Source organism: Coptis chinensis, chromosome 9 (genome assembly GCF_015680905.1).
Source record: "Coptis chinensis isolate HL-2020 chromosome 9, ASM1568090v1, whole genome shotgun sequence".
NCBI lineage: Eukaryota > Viridiplantae > Streptophyta > Magnoliopsida > Ranunculales > Ranunculaceae > Coptis > Coptis chinensis.
In genome coordinates this window covers 46538748-46555899 of record NC_141464.1, presented here as the reverse complement: position 1 = coordinate 46555899, position 17152 = coordinate 46538748, and the positions used below count along the sequence as shown (strand labels likewise).

Genomic DNA, 17152 nt, shown 5'->3' with positions numbered 1-17152 from the left:
TATGTTATCACAGAAAAATTATGAGGATTTTGATTATCTAGTTGATAAGATACATAACAAGATCAAAGGGTGGAAGGCTAAGGTGCTATCCCAGGCCGGAAGGGCAACTCTCATCCAGTCTCATCCTATATGCTTCCTGTCTCTACTTGTAATAAGATAGACAAAGCATATAGAGACTTCTTTTGGCATGACACTGAGTACTCAAAAAGTGTCCACATCATTAGGTGGGATTACATTTGCAAACCTAAATCTGAAGGAGGATTAAGGTTAAAAAAGGTGAGGGATATGAACCTGGTTATGCTAGCCTAGAAAGCAGCTACATATATAAATTCTATATGGACAAAAACTCTTACAAGTATTTATGGAAAAAACTGGATTGATATTCTAAAACCACCTGAGTATGCCTCCTATTTTTGGAAAGACATACATAAACCTTTAATCTCATCAGTGGTGGCATGATATGGGGTATTCACAATGGTACATCTACTTCTATCCTTGATGACCCTTGGGTTTTATGCAATAAAAAATCTATGACGTACATTAAGATAACTAGGAGTGGAGGACACCAGACTATGAATGACCTCCATGTGGTTGATTTCTTTAAGGAAAATGGTACTAGATGGGATGAGGTTAAACTGTCTTTATTTTTTCCTCCTTTCCTTGTTCTGAAGATTCAAGATGTGCTTATAAGACCTTTAGGCATTGGTAATGATAGAATAGTGTGGAATGCTGATAAAACATGGAAGTTCATTGTGAAATATGCCTATAAGTTTATTTCTAAAATAAATGATATAGGTCAGAGCTCTAGTTTTAACTCCCAGACTATAAAGCTTCTCTGGAAATCCAAGCTTCCAATCAATGTCCAATTGTTCTTATGGAAACTATACATGAATGCTTTACCCATGGGAGATAGGCTGGCCGCAAGAAAATTTTCTAGTGACTTCTCCTGCCACTTGTGTTTTAAGACCCTAGAAATTGATTGTCACTTGTTCTTTGATTGTGAATAGTCAAGAGCTATGTGGTTCTCATCAGACTTGGGTCTCAGAATGGAGAGTTCAGGCAGGAATCAGGTGAAATATTAGGTTGCAAGGTTTATGACTTGGTGTCATAGCAAGGACAAGGAGACATATCATCTCAGGTTGGTACCAAGGCATGTTACTTGTTATAAAACATCTAGATTACAAGGAATGAAACCAGGTTTAAGCATAGAATGCCAAATAGGGAGAGGACTATCAAGAGAAGTACTCTGGAAGCAGAGAAATGCCAAAAGGCTTTCTCAACAGGAAACCCTGAAACCCTAAACTTTGTTCCTCAACTTTCTTTATATGAGCATTCTGATTTTGACTTGATTGTCCATGTAATTCCTAATTACTGTATTACTATCAGGTTTGATGCCTCTTTCCAGTCAACATTAGGATGGGCAGCAGCTCGATGCATAGCTTGGGATAATGTAGGAAAGGTAGTAGGAGCAGCAACCAGAAGATTCAAAGGCAGATCAGCAAAGGAAACAGAAATGGTGGCGGCTAAAGTCGTAATTTTGCTTGCTATTTCTTCTGGGTGGACTGAAGTATTTTTGGAAGGAGAATGTGTAGAAGTTGTCAAAGCCTTTAATAGCTATACATGTTCATGGCTTTTAGAGAGCTTGAGAGATTACGTAACAAACCTATTAACTTCTTTTTTACCTTTAGTAAGTTTAAGTGAATCAGTAGGACCTCAAATGAAGATTCACACTTGATTGCGAAATGGACTAACCATCAACTTCAAGTTTGTAAGCTATCCGGGCATGCAGACGTTCTTTAAAAGGAGTTTGAGTACGTAGGAGTCTAAGTATTCATTGAGTAAAAATGGCTGGAGGTTCTTGTCTACTAGTTTTGCTTCATTTTTTTATTATGTTGTTATGTTGGTTATGCGTAATGTCACATATGATGGTCGAGCAATTATCATAGATGGACAACGAAGGGTTTTACTTTCATGAATGATTCATTATCCTAGGAGCACACCAGGGATGTGGCCTGATTTGATACAAAAATCAAAGGAAGGTGGTCTCGATGCCATTGAGACTTATGTCTTTTGGAATGCCCATGAGCCTCATAGGCATGAGTATAATTTTACTAGAAACCTAGATCTTGTTAGGTTTCTCAAGATTGTTCAAGATGTTGGGCTCTATGTTGTTCTCTGTATCGGGCCTTATGTTTGTGCTGAGTGGAACTATGGGGGATTTCCTGTGTGGTTACATAACATGCTGGGGGTTGAACTAAGGACTGATAATGATGCTTACAAAAGTAAGATGCAAAATTTCACTACCTATATAGTGGATTTGATGAAAAAAGATAAGCTCCTTGCGTCTCAAGGTGATCCGATTATCCTTTTTCAGATTGAGAACGAATACGATAACATTATGTCAGCCTATGGCGATGTTGGAAAAACACACATAAACTGGTGCACGAGCTTTGCGGAGTCACTAGACATTGGTGTTCCTTGGATTATGTGTCAACAGAGCGATGCTCCTCAACCAATGATAAACACATGCAATGGTTTTTACTGTGATTATTTCCAACCTAACAGTCCAAATAGTCCTAAAATGTGGAATGAGAACTGGACTGGATGGTTCAAGAAATGGGGTGGTAAAGACCCTCATAGGATTGCTAAGGATGTCGCATATATAGTTGCGCGCTTCTTTCAACGTGGTGGTACATTCCAAAATTACTCCATGTATCATGGTGGAACAAACTTTGGCCGAACTACAAGTGGTCTATATATCGCTAGATCTTACGACTATGATACACCTCTTGATGAATATGGTAATTTGAATCAACCAAAATAAGGACACCTGAAGGAGCTCATCCATCTTCTACTTCAATGGGGAAGGTTCTCACCTATGGTAAACCATCAACTCAAATCTTCAACAATTCTGTCAATGTGACAACATATTATGATAAAGAAATTGAAACTTCCAGTTGTTTCATTAACAATGCCAATGAAACAAGTGATGCTACTATCACTCTCAATGACACTTTATATACAATTCTTGCTTGGTCTGTCAGTATTCTTCCTGATTGCAAGAAAGTAGCCTGTAATACAGCTAAAGTTAATACACAAACTTCTGTAATGGTGAAGAAACCAAGTACATTAGTTCCAGAGTGGGTATGGATGCCTAAATATGCTAAGGATACCATACTTCTTGGTCATGGTCCAATTTTTAATAATTCCCTTGTTGAACAAAAGGCAAAATCAAACGGCCGCAGTGACTACTTTTGGTATATGATTAGTGTGGATGTCAAGAAGGATGATCTTATTTTAATAAGCAAAAAGTGACTCTACGAGTGAATTCAAGCGGTCATGTCCCGCATGAATATGTTAATGGAAAGTATGAAGGATCTCAATGGGCGTGAATGGAACTTACGACTTTGTATTAGAGAAAAATGTTAGTATAAATCCTGGGATAAATCAAATAAGTTTGTTAAGTGCTATAGTTGGACTGAAGAACTATGGTGCGATGTATGATACTATTGCCACTGGAGTATCTGATGTTCAGTTGATTGCGAGGAAAGGAGATGTGGAAATAATAAAAAATCTATCATCAAGCAAGTGGGTAAACAAGGTTGGTTTACATGGTGAGGAGAAACAACTTTACAGCGTTGAGTCACGTCATGCATCAAGATAGGTTGAGGATAATCTCCCTCCGGATAAGATGATGGTCTGGTATAAGGGAACCTTTGAAGCTGCCTTAGCTTCGGTACAAATCCAATTGTAGTAGACTTGCAGGGCATGAACAAATGTCATGCTTGGGTGAATGGTAAGAGCAGTGGAAGGTATTGGCCTAGCTTCCTTGCTGACGAGAATGGTTGTAATAGCACTTGTGACTATCGTGGTCCATACACTGATTCAAAGTGTGTATCTAACTGTGGAGGACCATCTCAAAGATGGTATCATGTCCGACACTCCTTTCTTAGAGATAGTAAGAATTCACTGATTTTGTTCGAGGAGATGGGTGACAATCTTTCTCAAGTGAACTTCCAAACAATTGTTGTCGGTTCAGCTTGTGGACGTGTTTATGAGGGAAAGACATTGGAATTGTCATGCCAAAAGAAGGGCCAAACCATATCAACCGTAAATTTTGCTAGCTTTGGAGATCCCCAAGGAACTTGTGGATCTTTTGTAAAAGATATCACAAGTGAAAAGATTAAATATGCTTTATTTTCTATGCAAGAGAATAAGTCACTAGGACCAGATGGGTACAATGTTTATTTCTTCAAGAAAGTATGGACAATTCTTGGAGAGGACTTCATTAGGGCAGTCAAATTTGTTTTTCCCCTAAATAACATTCATGGAGGTACAAATTCTACTTTCATATGTCTCATTCCTAAAATCCAGAAACCTTCTAGGATTGATGAATTTCGTCTCATTGCATGTTGTAATGTTATTTACAAGTGCATGTCATAGACTCAAATGTGATCAGTAATAGACTCAATAAACATATTTCGCTATTGGTTAGGCTTAACCAATCTACTTTTGTCCCTGGTAGAGCAATATAAGATAATCTTTTGCTTGCTCATGAGCTCATAAAGTCATAAGGGGTTAAAATAGAGTGGATGGTTCATCAAGATAGATATACATAAAGCTTATGATTCTTTGAGTTGGGATGCTAATGGTAAAATTATGGCTAGCAAATTCGATCATTGCTTGGGTTAAGATGTGTTACTTTTCACCTTGCTATACAATATTGATTAATGGCTATATCCTTAGGGTTATTTTAAAGGCATGAAAGGCCTCAGACAAGGTGACCCCATATCACCTTGTTTGTTCAATTCTCATCATGGAAGTACTAGGAGGTCTTCTAAAACAAGCAGTGTCAAGGAAAAGTATTGCCTATCATTATAAGTGTAGAAGAGTGCAAATTACACACTTGTGTTTTGCAGATGATGTCCTCATATTTTGTAAAGGAGAAGCAACATCCATGGAGGGTGTAAAGGAAGCTCTGAATTCTTTCTCTGAACTCACTGGCTTGAAACTGAATGCAAGTAAGACCACTTTACGTACTGGTAGTCTAAGCTTTGATGTTAGCTTAGCCTTTGCTGACATTCTGGGAGTTACTCTTGTTACTCCCCCTGCTAAATATCTTGGGCTCCCTCTCACTGCCACCATTGTCACCAAGTACGGTACGGGTTTAAAACGGTGTATTTCAAAAAAACTTAGTTCGTGTTTTAAACGGAACGTCTCGGGAAAAAAACGGAAAAAAGCGTAAAAAAACGTGGGGCATAAAAAACGGGTTTAAAACGTATAATACGTACAATATGTAAAAGAAACGGTAAAAACCGATGATAAAGAATATAATAGATAAAGAATTTGATTTTTTTTTTATAAAAGTGGAAAAAAGAATTGACACATAAAATAAAAATAAAAATAATACAAATGAAAGAAAATTCAAATACATGAAAGTATCAAATTATCATTACTCATCCAAATACTAGAAGTTTTAGATTCATTACCAAAACACGACTCTAAATAAGATACTACTAATTACCAACCATAATGGCATAATCAAGTTCTACAAATAAGTTAATAACTTTAACATTTATAATTAATTATTAATAGTCCAAAACAAAATAAAACTGTTTCAGTAAGTCAATCTAACGCCCACTCTTCAAAAAGGTAAACTCCAAAACCCCTTTTTCTTCTTCGTGTTTTCTTTTAGATTAAAAAAAAAAAAAAAAAAAAAGTTTTAAACAGGAGATTTTCAAAATCTCGGGTTTTAAACGTTTTTTAAGTTTAAAACGTTTAAAACGGGTTTTTTTTTTGAAAAACCCGGGTTTTAAACTGGAACCAAACGCCTTGCCAATATCTCGGGTTTTAAACGCATTTTTTTCAAAAAAACGCCGAACTTGGTGACAATGACTGCCACTAGATTGGGCCTAAAAGATTGCTTACCGTTGATAGAGATGATTACAGGAAGAGTTTCTAACTGGAAGAATATAACTAACTTTTGCAGGAAGGGTTCAATTGATTCAGTCAGTTTTATCATCTTTACACACCTATTGGGCAAAGACTTTTATATTGCCTAGAGGAGTTGTGGATGCAGTCTAAAAAATTACTAACAGGTTCCTTTGGGCTGGCCCTAGCATGGAGAGATAACTACATAAGGCTAGTCATGGTAATTTAAGATTCAATAAAATGGAAGGTGAACTGAATTTAGTCGATTTAAAGGTTTGGAATTTGGCAGCTTACTGTGGCCTTATTTACAAAGTTATAAAGAGAGAGGATTCTCTCTAGACAGAATGGGTGTGGGAATACCATCTGAGAGGTAAACATTTTTGGTCCATGAAGACTCCTTTAGACTACTTTTGGGTGTGGAGGAACATCTTGAAGCACAGACATATTGCTATTCGTTTTATAAGATACATTATAGCAAATGGGGAGAAAACAAGTTTGTGGCACCACCCTTGGTGCACAGCAGAGCTTCTTTGTAACAATACTCAAGCAAGACATCTTATCCATCTACCTAAAGATGCAACGGTCAGTGATCTGCTTAATGATGGGTGTTGGAATGATATTGTCATAATCTTCTTGAAGGAGAGCTGAAAAAACTCATTGTAAGTACTGAGATTCAAGGTAGAATACCTGAGGACAGTATCGTATGGACTGAAACTTCCTCAAGTCTCTTTACTGCAAAATCAACATATTTAGGACTTAAGAAGATAAGGGAGAAGAAGGTCAAGTGGTATAAACTGGTATGGGGGAAGCTTTCAGTACCAAAACACTCTTTCATTACATGGCAACTTTTTAGTGGGAGCCTTTCCACTCAGGATAGGCTGATCAAAAAGAATATTCTTCAACACTCAGAATGTTGTCTATGTAGAAATGATAGAGAAAATTCCCATCATTTGTTTTTTGATTGTCCTTTCACTAAGGAAATTTGGTTTGATGTTAAGAGAAGTATGGGGCTTAACCCAACAGTCCATACTTTGAATCATGAATGATACAATATTATGAGAAGGACGAGGAGTGGTACAACTTATTATGAAATCATTAGAGCTATGGTTAATGCAGTTGTCTATGCTATTTGGAATGAGAGGAATTGTAGGAGATTCAAACACAGGAATCATACTTCTCAGCAAGTAGCAAATGATATTCTAAGGAAAATGAAGATTTATCTGCAAAAAGAGGTAAAAGAAGCAACTGATAACTCAGAAACCAGGAGCATTTTGTAGCAATTGGGGTTACAAGCACAAATGAAACAGAGGGTCCAACAACAATGCAGTTGGACTAAACTAGTAGCACTTGCTGTCATGTTGAATCCTGATGCATGGCACCCTATCTCCAACAAGCTTAGGTTTTGGAGGTACTTCAGGGATGAGAATGGAAGAGTTATATTGATTTATACAGGGAGCTCGAGGCAGAGGTCAGTGATGATACAAGAGTTAAAAGCTATTGAAGTGGGTATAAAAGCAGCAAACATGATTGGAATACAACAGTTAATGATTAACTAAGATTCGTTACGAGTAGTCCAGATCATTAATGAAACAGAAGATCCTCCTTGGTACTGTCAGAACATCTTCCAAGCTATCAGATCTTACAAGAGGGAATTTAGCTCGTTAGAGATCAGACACACCTTCAGGGAAGGAAACAAAGCTGCTGACTACATAGCAAAATCAGTAGACATGAGTAATGAATGTATAATGTATAACACCTACCCACTAGAGCAAGATTTAAATGTCATAGTGGAAAATGATGCAAGTGGTACTCTATACACAAGATTTTCATGAATACAGGTGTATGCCGAACCTCTAACAGTTTCAAAAAAAAAAAAAAACTAAAAAGTTTGTAAGCTACCAGGTTGTTTGCTGGAACAAAACATTATGCCTGTAATCCTTTAGATCTTTATTAATATATATACTAGCTTTGGACACGTGGTTCCCACGTCGCCTCTCTCTCTCTCATTTTTTTACAACCATGTGCCTCTCTCTCTTTCATATTTTGTTTGTGGTGGGCCAACATAACAATACTTTTTTTTACCGTTTCTCTCTCATATTTTGTTTGTGGTGGGCCAACATAATAAAAGTAAAAAAAGAAAAGAAAACAAAACCAACTAAAAAAGGAAACACGTGTCACGAAATTAAGAAGAGACAGAATCAAATACAGCGCGCTTATTCGGCTAACTTGGTACACGTGTAAGAAAAGTAGGGCTGGTTAGAACAGAGAGACAACTTATTCAGCTAACTCACCCACACCTATTGTAAGGAGTAGAGATAGGGGTGTTCATGGGTCGGTTATGGGTCGGTTCTTATCGGTTTCTATTTTGGGCCTATTTTTAGCAGTTCCTATCGGGTTCGGTTCTTTCGGTTTTTTTCTTATATTTTGAAAACCCAAACCCAAACCCATTAATTAAGTCGGTTTTGATTCGGGTTTCGGTTCCTTCTCGGGTTATATATTTTTATTGCTAAAATTACTTTTTTTAGTTATATAACCGATATAAAAGTTGGTTTATGGCGACTATAACACTTGTCATCGATATTTTTGTCCTCTCATAAGAAGTAATAGTCCTAAATTTAATAATAGTATTTGAAAGTTATCTAAAAACTTTAAATACATTCTCATACATTATACGTATGTGTATATTTTAAATCGAACATGTATATATTATACTATACGTAATGCGTCATATATAGAATAAATACCACGTGTACTACAATTGTTAGTTAGCATTGCACGTATTCGTTATCCAATATATATACATGTAATATATCAAGCGCGTACACGTTCATACATTAGTTAATATATACAGTGCATTAGTTAATTCATAGTATACGACTATTCGTGTAGACGTAGACACGTAAATATTATTATTAATATTTATAATATACATATTTAATGTAATATTATAAAAGATGCATTTAATAACACACATTCACTATTATGCTAAATGTTATATATATTTAGTATAATTTTACATCTAACAAATATAGACTATATATAATAATAATGTTTGGGTTTGCCTTTATTTACTGTAATATAATACTAAATTCTATATATCAAAATCATACTAATCGGTTCTGGTTTCGGTTCGGGTACCCATTGATTTTTTACTATTCAGTTCTAACGGTTTCGGTTCTTGAAGACCCACTTTAAATGGGTCTAACATTTTAGGACCCAGAACCGCTATAAACGGTTTCAGTTCTGGTTCTGGTTCGGGTAATTGGGTACCCATGCACACACCCCAATCAAAGATATGAAAAAAAAAAAAAAAAAAAGTCTGATTTCTCGACATTTTCCGATATATGTCGTGATTCTCATGTATAAATATCGACATCTTGTTCTAAATCTCGAAATTATTTTGTTGAAAAAATAGCTCCAATGGCAGTTTCTTCAGGCATCACCTCAATTACCAAAACCCTCAAAACCCTTCCACCAAAACACACATTCTCAAATACCATATCATTTCTTTCAACACCAACTCTCAAAACCCAGTTTCTCAAACCCTTCATAACCACCACTCAAAAAACAAAACCCCCAAAATACCCCTACCATTACAGCTCAATCAAATCATTATTTACTGGCATAGTTGAAGAGCTAGGCGAAATTAAACAGCTGGGATTTGTCGAAAACGGTGGTTTCGAAATGAAAATATCAGCAAAAACTGTTCTTGAAGATGTTAAACTTGGTGACAGCATTGCTGTTAATGGTACTTGTTTAACAGTTACGGAATTCGATAAAAAGGATTCCGAGTTTTCGGTTGGGCTTGCCCCTGAAACACTTAGGAAAACTTCATTAGTTGAGCTTGTACCTGGTTCTTTAGTTAATTTAGAGAGGGCACTTTTAGCGTCGACTCGAATGGGTGGACATTTTGTACAAGGACATGTAGATGGGACTGGTGAGATTGTTTCCAAGGAACCTGAAGGCGATTCGTTGTGGGTGAAGGTTAAGACGTCTAGGGAGTTATTGAAGTTTATTGTGCCTAAAGGGTATATAACTGTGGATGGAACTAGTTTGACTGTTGTTAAGGTGTTTGATGATGAGGATTGTTTTAATTTTATGTTGGTTGCTTATACTCAAGAAAATGTGGTTATTCCTATGAAGAAAGTTGGGCAGAAGGTGAATTTGGAGGTAGATATACTTGGGAAGTATGTGGAGAGGCTTCTTAGTAGCGGTTTTACGAGTGTGGTTGGTTTGTCGTGATACATGGTATTGGATCTTATCGTTATGTTTATTGTTTTGAATTAGATTTGTTTGCTTTATAGTTGTTGCTATGTTGTTGTAGTCTGCGAGTTGCAATGAGTAATATGCTTGTTTAAACTGTCTTTGGTGTATTTGTATTGTTGGTTGAAAAACATAGACATGTGTACTCTGTTTTCGACGTTTAAGCGTTCTATGAGAAACATTAGCTAATACATCCATGAAATAATATTTAGTATAGAACGTACTTCGACCACCATTTGCTTGTTGCATATGGTTGAGGGATTGAAACTACTTTCCAATCTGGCTAGTATTGCTTTTCTCCCCTTTGCGGAAAGGGAAAGAAGCATAAGCATTCATCATTAAAACATTAATTTGGGAGCACTCAATAGTCGAAAACGAATAGATATGCATCAAGAAGATGAATGGCCATAAAGATCTATTTTATTTGAACACATCGTATACAACAACGCCGGAGGTTCAAAAGGAAATGCGACTGGGAGTTGCTAAAGGCAATCATCACTTAAGTCCATAAGCTAGCCTCAAATCTTTGGGATAGATTTCTGATGACTTTGACAACATTGTCAAATGGTGCATTGCTCAACAACCTAAAGACTGTAAGGGGTGGGAATCAAGTATAAGTTCGATTTTCTTCCAACTGTTATCCCAAAGTTTTCAGTCATGTCTAAGTCTTCTGGGTTAATCCCATTGGGTAGTTTCCAGTTGAAGTGGAATAGTAATTGAGCAAGTGCGAGTTCCATGTTGGTTATAGCTGACATTATGCCTGGACATATCCTCCTACCAGGAATGTATTCAAAGTTGGTTCCCTTGTAATCGATAGAAACATCAAGGAACCTCTCGGGATTGAATGACTCTGCATCACTCCAGTACTCTGGATCTCTTCCCATTGCCCATGCATTCACAATAACTCTGGTTCCCGGCGGTACTTCATATCTATCAATCTGACATCTCTCCCTACTTTCTCTTGGGAGCAATAGTGGAGCAGGTGGGTGTAGCCTTAGTGTTTCTTTGACAACTGACTTTAAGTACTGCAGTTCACTTATATCTGACTGATTAACCCGTTCTCTTCCGTTCAAGACACGTCTGACTTCATCTTGTGCCTTCTCCATGACTTCCGGGTTCCTCATAATTTCTGACATTGCCCACTCTATTGTAGTTGATGAAGTATCAGTTCCAGCAATGGCAATATCCTGAAATAGAATTAAAATTGAGTTTGCATTGCAAATAAATTAGTCAGTTTAATTCACTTAATTGAACTAAGTGAAGTGCTCACAAAGATAACGGCTTTGATGTTGTTGTTATCAATAGCGAATTCAAAATCATTCTCCTCTTCAAGTCGTAGAAGCACATCAATTAAATCCTCTTCAATCTCACCCAGTTTGGCCTTAACTCTTATCCTATTCTCTCTGTGCTCATTCACAATGTCATTAAAGATTGTATCAATCTTCTGGGTTATTTTTTGTAGTTCGAGACTTGTTCCACTGATGCCACGAAGGAACTTCAGTGATGGAAATAAATCCCCAATCTCGAAACCTCCTGCCAACTCCATCACTTTCTTCATCAGCGATATAAACATCTCTTTTTCCTTGCATTTCTTACCGAAGGCTGTCCTGGAAATTATGTCATAGGATAATGAGGAAAATTTCTTGGTAAGATTTACAGGGGATGCAGCCATGCGGTAAATCTCTTCAACGAGGTTTCTTACCTCTTCTTCCCTTAGTGACCAGGATGATTGGACTCTCTTAGCACTTAGGAGTTCCACGACATAAATCTTCTTCAATTGTCTCCAATACTCGCCATAAGGAGAGATTATAACACCTTGGTAATCAATAGACAGGAGGGTCTTTGAAATTAGGTTTCCTGGCCTATCTGCAAACACGACATCATGTGTCTTCATCACCTCTTTTGCCACTGTTGGTGAGGAAACTACAATATGAGGAACTTCACCAAGTTGTAGGAGCATAATAGGTCCATGTTTCTTAGCTAGATCTCTTAGGGTGATATGCGGTAGACCTCTTAAGTGGTGCAAGTGGCCTATAATTGGTAGCTTCCATGGACCTGGAGGTGATTTCCAATTATGGTTTTGGGATTTGGATCTAGTACCTTTCACGACGATGAACAAGAATAGGAGTAAGGTGAAGATTAGGGGCAACTGCAGCTCCATTATGGAGGGGTGAAAAGATTTCTCTGGTAGTTTGTTAGTAAAGAAAAGCTGAAACTAATGAAAACTGGAAATGAGAAAAATGAATTCAATGAGTGAATTTAGTGGTTACATGTATGTATTTATACTATAATAGTTACAACTAACTAACATTGCTGACAAGGCATATTGTTAGTTACAGAAGTAAAACAGAATATTAACAAACTACTCTAATCCTAACAAACTAAGATTTGTTCTTTCTTGTATCTTCATCATGTGTGTCATTACCCTCCCTCAAAGTGAAGTGAGAATCTCGGTGTAAGCTTGTGAATTAGAGTAACAAAACGTTGAGTAGAGAGGCCCTTTGTGAACACATCTGCAGGTTTGATCGGCCAGATACACATATTTGATTTCTAAAAGTTTACTTGTGACCAGTTCTCTAACATAATGATAATCCACCTCCAAGTGTTTTGTTCTTGCATGATAAATAGGATTGTTGGATAGAGAGATAGCTGAAATATTATCACACCAGAGAAGAGGAGGTCGCAGAATAGGTATATGAAGATCCTTGAATAAGATACAGAGCCAATAAATTTCAGCTGCAGTGTAAGCTAAGCTTCTATATTCAGATTCAGTACTGGAACGAGCAACAATTGTTTGCTTCTTTGCACACCAAGAAATCAAGTTAGAGCCATGATAGACGCAAAATCCAGTGGTTGACCTCCTATCAGTTGGGCAACCAGCCCAATCGGCATCTGAAAAAGCTGTGATATTTAAAGAACCTTTAGTAAAGTGTAAACCTTTAGTAACCGTGCCTTTCAAATACCTGAGAACCCTTTTTAACTGCAGCCAAGTGATTTGATGTAGGAGAGTGCATAAACTGACATATTTGATTGACAGAAAATGATATATCAGGTCTTGTCCATGTGAGGTATTGAAGAGCACCAACAATGGACCTATACTCTGTTGGATCTTGAAGAATGTCACCACTATAAGGATCCAATTTAATAGATGTGGAACATGGAGTTGAGCAGGCTTTGGCATCTAACATGTTTGCTTTGACTAATAAATCATAAGTATATTTAGTTTGGGACAGAAAGATACCAGTTTTGTCTCTGTTTACTTCCATACCAAGAAAGAAATGGAGAGGTCCTAGATCCTCCATTGCAAAGTTGTAGCTTAATTGCTGAATGAGAGATGAGCAATATGTAGGTGAATTTCCTGTGATTAAAATGTCATCTACATAGACCAGAATGTATGTAATACAATCATCCTTGAATCTGACAAATAGAGATGGATCAGCTTTTGAAAGATGAAATCCTTGCGAGAGAAGAGCTTGAACCAGTGCTTCATACCAAACACGAGGTGCTTGCTTGAGCCCATAGAGAGATTTTAGCAGTTTGCAGACATAATTTGGTTTCTCAGTATCAATAAAGCCCTGAGGTTGCACCATGTATACATCTTCCTTTAGAGTACCATGCAGAAATGCATTGGAGACATCTAGTTGCTTAATTTCCCAATCTTTTTGAACAGCAATAGACAAAATCATTCGTATTGTAGAAGGTTTAGCAACTGGACTAAAAGTATCTCCACAATCTATTCCTAATTGATGATGGAAACCCTTAGCTACAAGCCTAGCTTTGTGTTTATCTATGCTGCCATTTGCTTTTTGCTTCAGCCTAAACACCCACTTGTTGCCAAGAACATTATACTCACCACATGGAGGTACTAGAATCCAAGTTTTATTCTTTAAAAGTGCATTGTATTCATCTGCCATAGCTAACCTCCACTGAGAATCCTTAACTGCTTGTGTATAAGTAGTAGGTGTGGGAGGCAATTTTTGCAAGATAGATGAGAGAGCTGAGGGGAAAGGATGCTTAGTTGAATTGTAGGCTTTGGGCTTATGAATGCCATTCTTGGATCTTGTTTGCATGGCATGATCATTAGTGATGACAGGATTATTTGTAAGGATAGAATTGACATGTTCCTTTGTAATGACAGGATCAGTGAAAGATACTGAGTTTGTTATGTCGAGAGTACTAGAAGAAGTAATAGAAGGATGAGATGGATTTAAGGCATTCAAATTTGAAGAGTCAGTGTGAAAATCAGTAGAAGTGAACTGAGAATGAATAGGATGAGAGTGTTGAAGTGTTGATTTATGAAATGGATGGAAATTATTTGACGAGGAGTTAAAAGAAGAAGATTTGTAGGGAAATTCTGTTTCATTGAAGACAACATGTCTTGAAACAAAGACTCTGCCAGTAATAGGGTCAAGAAATCTATATCCCTTATGATTGAGACTATAACCTATAAAAATATAGGGTTTACTTCTCATGTCAAATTTGTTCTGGGAGTAAGGTCTTAACCATGGAAAGCAACTGCAACCATAGGTTCTGAGAAACGTATAGCTTGGATTTGCATTGAACAATTTTTCCCAAGGACAAATGTTATTTAATGAAGAAGAGGGAAGTCTGTTAATGAGAAAAGCTGCTGTTTGAATTATTTCAAGCCAAAAAGATATAGGGAGATTGGACTGAGAAAGAAGAGTTCTAGTGATATCAAGAAGATGCCTATGCTTTCTCTCAACAACACCATTTTGCTCTGGAGTATGAGCACAACTGAATTGATGTTGTATCCCAGAGTTAGCTAACAAAGAAGTAAATTTTGAACTTGTAAATTCTCCTCCACAATCTGTCCTAACACATTTAATCTCACAACTAATTTGTTTTTCAGCATAAAGTTTGAAATTGACAAAATTGTGGTAAAAGTCAGACTTAAGAACAAGAGGTTTTATCCAACAATATCTTGTAAAGTCATCTACAATAGTGACAAAATATCTATATCCACTGATAGAACAAACTGGTGAGGGTCCCCATAGATCAATATGTACCAGTTGTAGAGGACTACTAGTTGTAGAAGTGGATACAGGGAAAGACAATTTATGACTTTTTCCTATTTGACAATCATTACAAAATGAAGAAGAAGAAGTACTATCTTTGAACAACCAACTTATTTCTACTTAAAACTTGATGAAGAGTTTGAGAAGATGGGTGCCCCAATCTTTGATGCCGGATGGAGAAGGGAGCTTTATTTGTGAAGAAAGTCGATGGTGTTAATGGAAGAAGTAGAGTTTGCAGTTGAATGTGAAAGGATAGAGGCCTTTGTCGGACTTGCCTTGGAAAAGAATCCGGGTGGTGGCATTGTCCTTGACAAAGAAGCCATCGAGTGAAATGTAAGGGAACATTTATTATCGGTTACAAATTTATGTACGTAAAGAAGGTTATGGGTCATTTGAGGGACATGCAAAATATTATTCATAGTAAAAGAGGAACTTGAATTAGGAGGATAAACAGTAGAATAGCCAGTGTTAAGGATGTGCAAACCTTGACCATTACCTACTAGCACTTTGTCTTTTCCTTTGTATCGAGAGTGAGATCCAATATTAGAGAGTGCTGGAGTGATATGGTGAGATGCGCCAGTGTCTGCAAACCAGTTTGGTGTAGCATTATAAGTACACACTTGGGAAGCATAATGAGCAGAAGGCTGCTGATTTGATGATCCAACATATGGTTCAGTGAATGCAAAATTTGCCGTAGGACACTGTGAGCTAGAAGAGCCATCAGAATGTCCAGCAGATGAGAACTGAGGGCCATAAGGTATATCAGAAGGTCCAATAGATGAAAACTGATGGCCATAATTATAGTTATCAAAACCAGAGATAGGCTGAGAGCTTGATGAAGTCCCATTGTTGAAGTTATCCACATTTTGGTTGTAAGAATCACCTGTACTCCAGTTATACTGCTCATTATCAAATGTACTTGGATTAAAGTCATTAAAATTCTGATCATAACCCAGATTACTTTCTTCAGCTGCATCACTTATATTAGCTAACATTGCTAATTTTGCTGGAGGAATCTTTCCAGCATACGCATGGCTCATTCTGTGATAGCAATCCAAGGCCACATGTCCTGTCTTTCCACAAACTTGACAAGCAGGTTTGTTGTTCTGGGCATTATTGAAGTGTCCTTGAGCAGTAAAGTTGTTTCCTTGATGAGTAGAGGTGACATGCTGATAAGCTCCTCTGTTTGAATTTCCTTGAAAGTTATTTGGCCTTCCACCTCTGAAATTATTGTAGTTACCTCTGAAATTATTGTTGGCTTGATGTGGAAAGAAATTATTGTTGTTACCCCTGAAATTTCCTCTTTGTGGCTGATATGAACCTCTGTAAGAACCCTTGAAATTTGCATAATGTGGTGCATACTCCCTTGTAGTTGAGAAGGCATGAGAACTATTGTTTTCAGTCAACATTTCTTCAAGAGACATTTCTTCACTAAGAAGAAGACCATGTAATTCATCTGATGAAACTGGTTGTTGTCTGGTTCTAATTGAGGTCACAAAAGGTTTATAATCACTGGTCAATCCTCTTAGTATATAGAACACCAGGTCTTCATCCTTGATTATGTGTCCAGAAGCTGCTAATGAATCTGTAATTTGCTTTATATTTTGCAAATAAGAGGCAACAGACGCATTACCTTTCTTCATATCTTGGAGTTTTCCTTTCAATTGCATCACAAAGGCAGTTGTGATGGTAGCAAATCTTTTCTCTAACGATTTCCACAGCTCATGAGAGGTAGAGATACCAACCACATATGGTAACATTTCAATAGACATGGTAGCATTAAGCCATATGAGAAGAGTTTGATCTCTTCTTACCCAATCAACATAAGCAAGATTCAATTGATTTGTAGAATTTCCTCTTTCATCACTTAAAAATTGATCAGGACAAATTTCTTTTCCGGTCCACAAGATCGAAAAAGACTA

General features: G+C 37.0%; 2 protein-coding genes and 1 pseudogene across 2 annotated transcripts; 2 read left to right on the top strand and 1 right to left on the bottom strand.

Annotated features, from left to right (window-relative positions):
* Nucleotides 1-1906: 1906 nt before the first annotated feature.
* LOC147476299 (beta-galactosidase 15-like) lies at nucleotides 1907-7487 on the top strand (annotated as a pseudogene).
* Nucleotides 7488-9312: 1825 nt separating this feature from the next.
* On the top strand, nucleotides 9313-10293 carry LOC147476298 (lumazine-binding family protein). The gene is given in 3 exon segments (XM_086583900.1): nucleotides 9313-9427; nucleotides 9430-9523; nucleotides 9525-10293. Coding segments are annotated over 3 exon segments (819 nt in total). The 5' UTR covers nucleotides 9313-9351; the 3' UTR covers nucleotides 10174-10293.
* LOC147476297 (desmethyl-deoxy-podophyllotoxin synthase-like) lies at nucleotides 9323-12370 on the bottom strand. Its single transcript, XM_086583899.1, has 2 exons — nucleotides 11465-12370; nucleotides 9323-11381 (listed from the first exon to the last, which is right to left on the bottom strand). The coding sequence occupies exons 1-2, from the start codon at nucleotides 12353-12355 to the stop codon at nucleotides 10779-10781; spliced, it is 1494 nt and encodes a 497-aa protein (XP_086440025.1). The 5' UTR covers nucleotides 12356-12370; the 3' UTR covers nucleotides 9323-10778.
* Between the last annotated feature and the right edge of the window lie 4782 nt (nucleotides 12371-17152).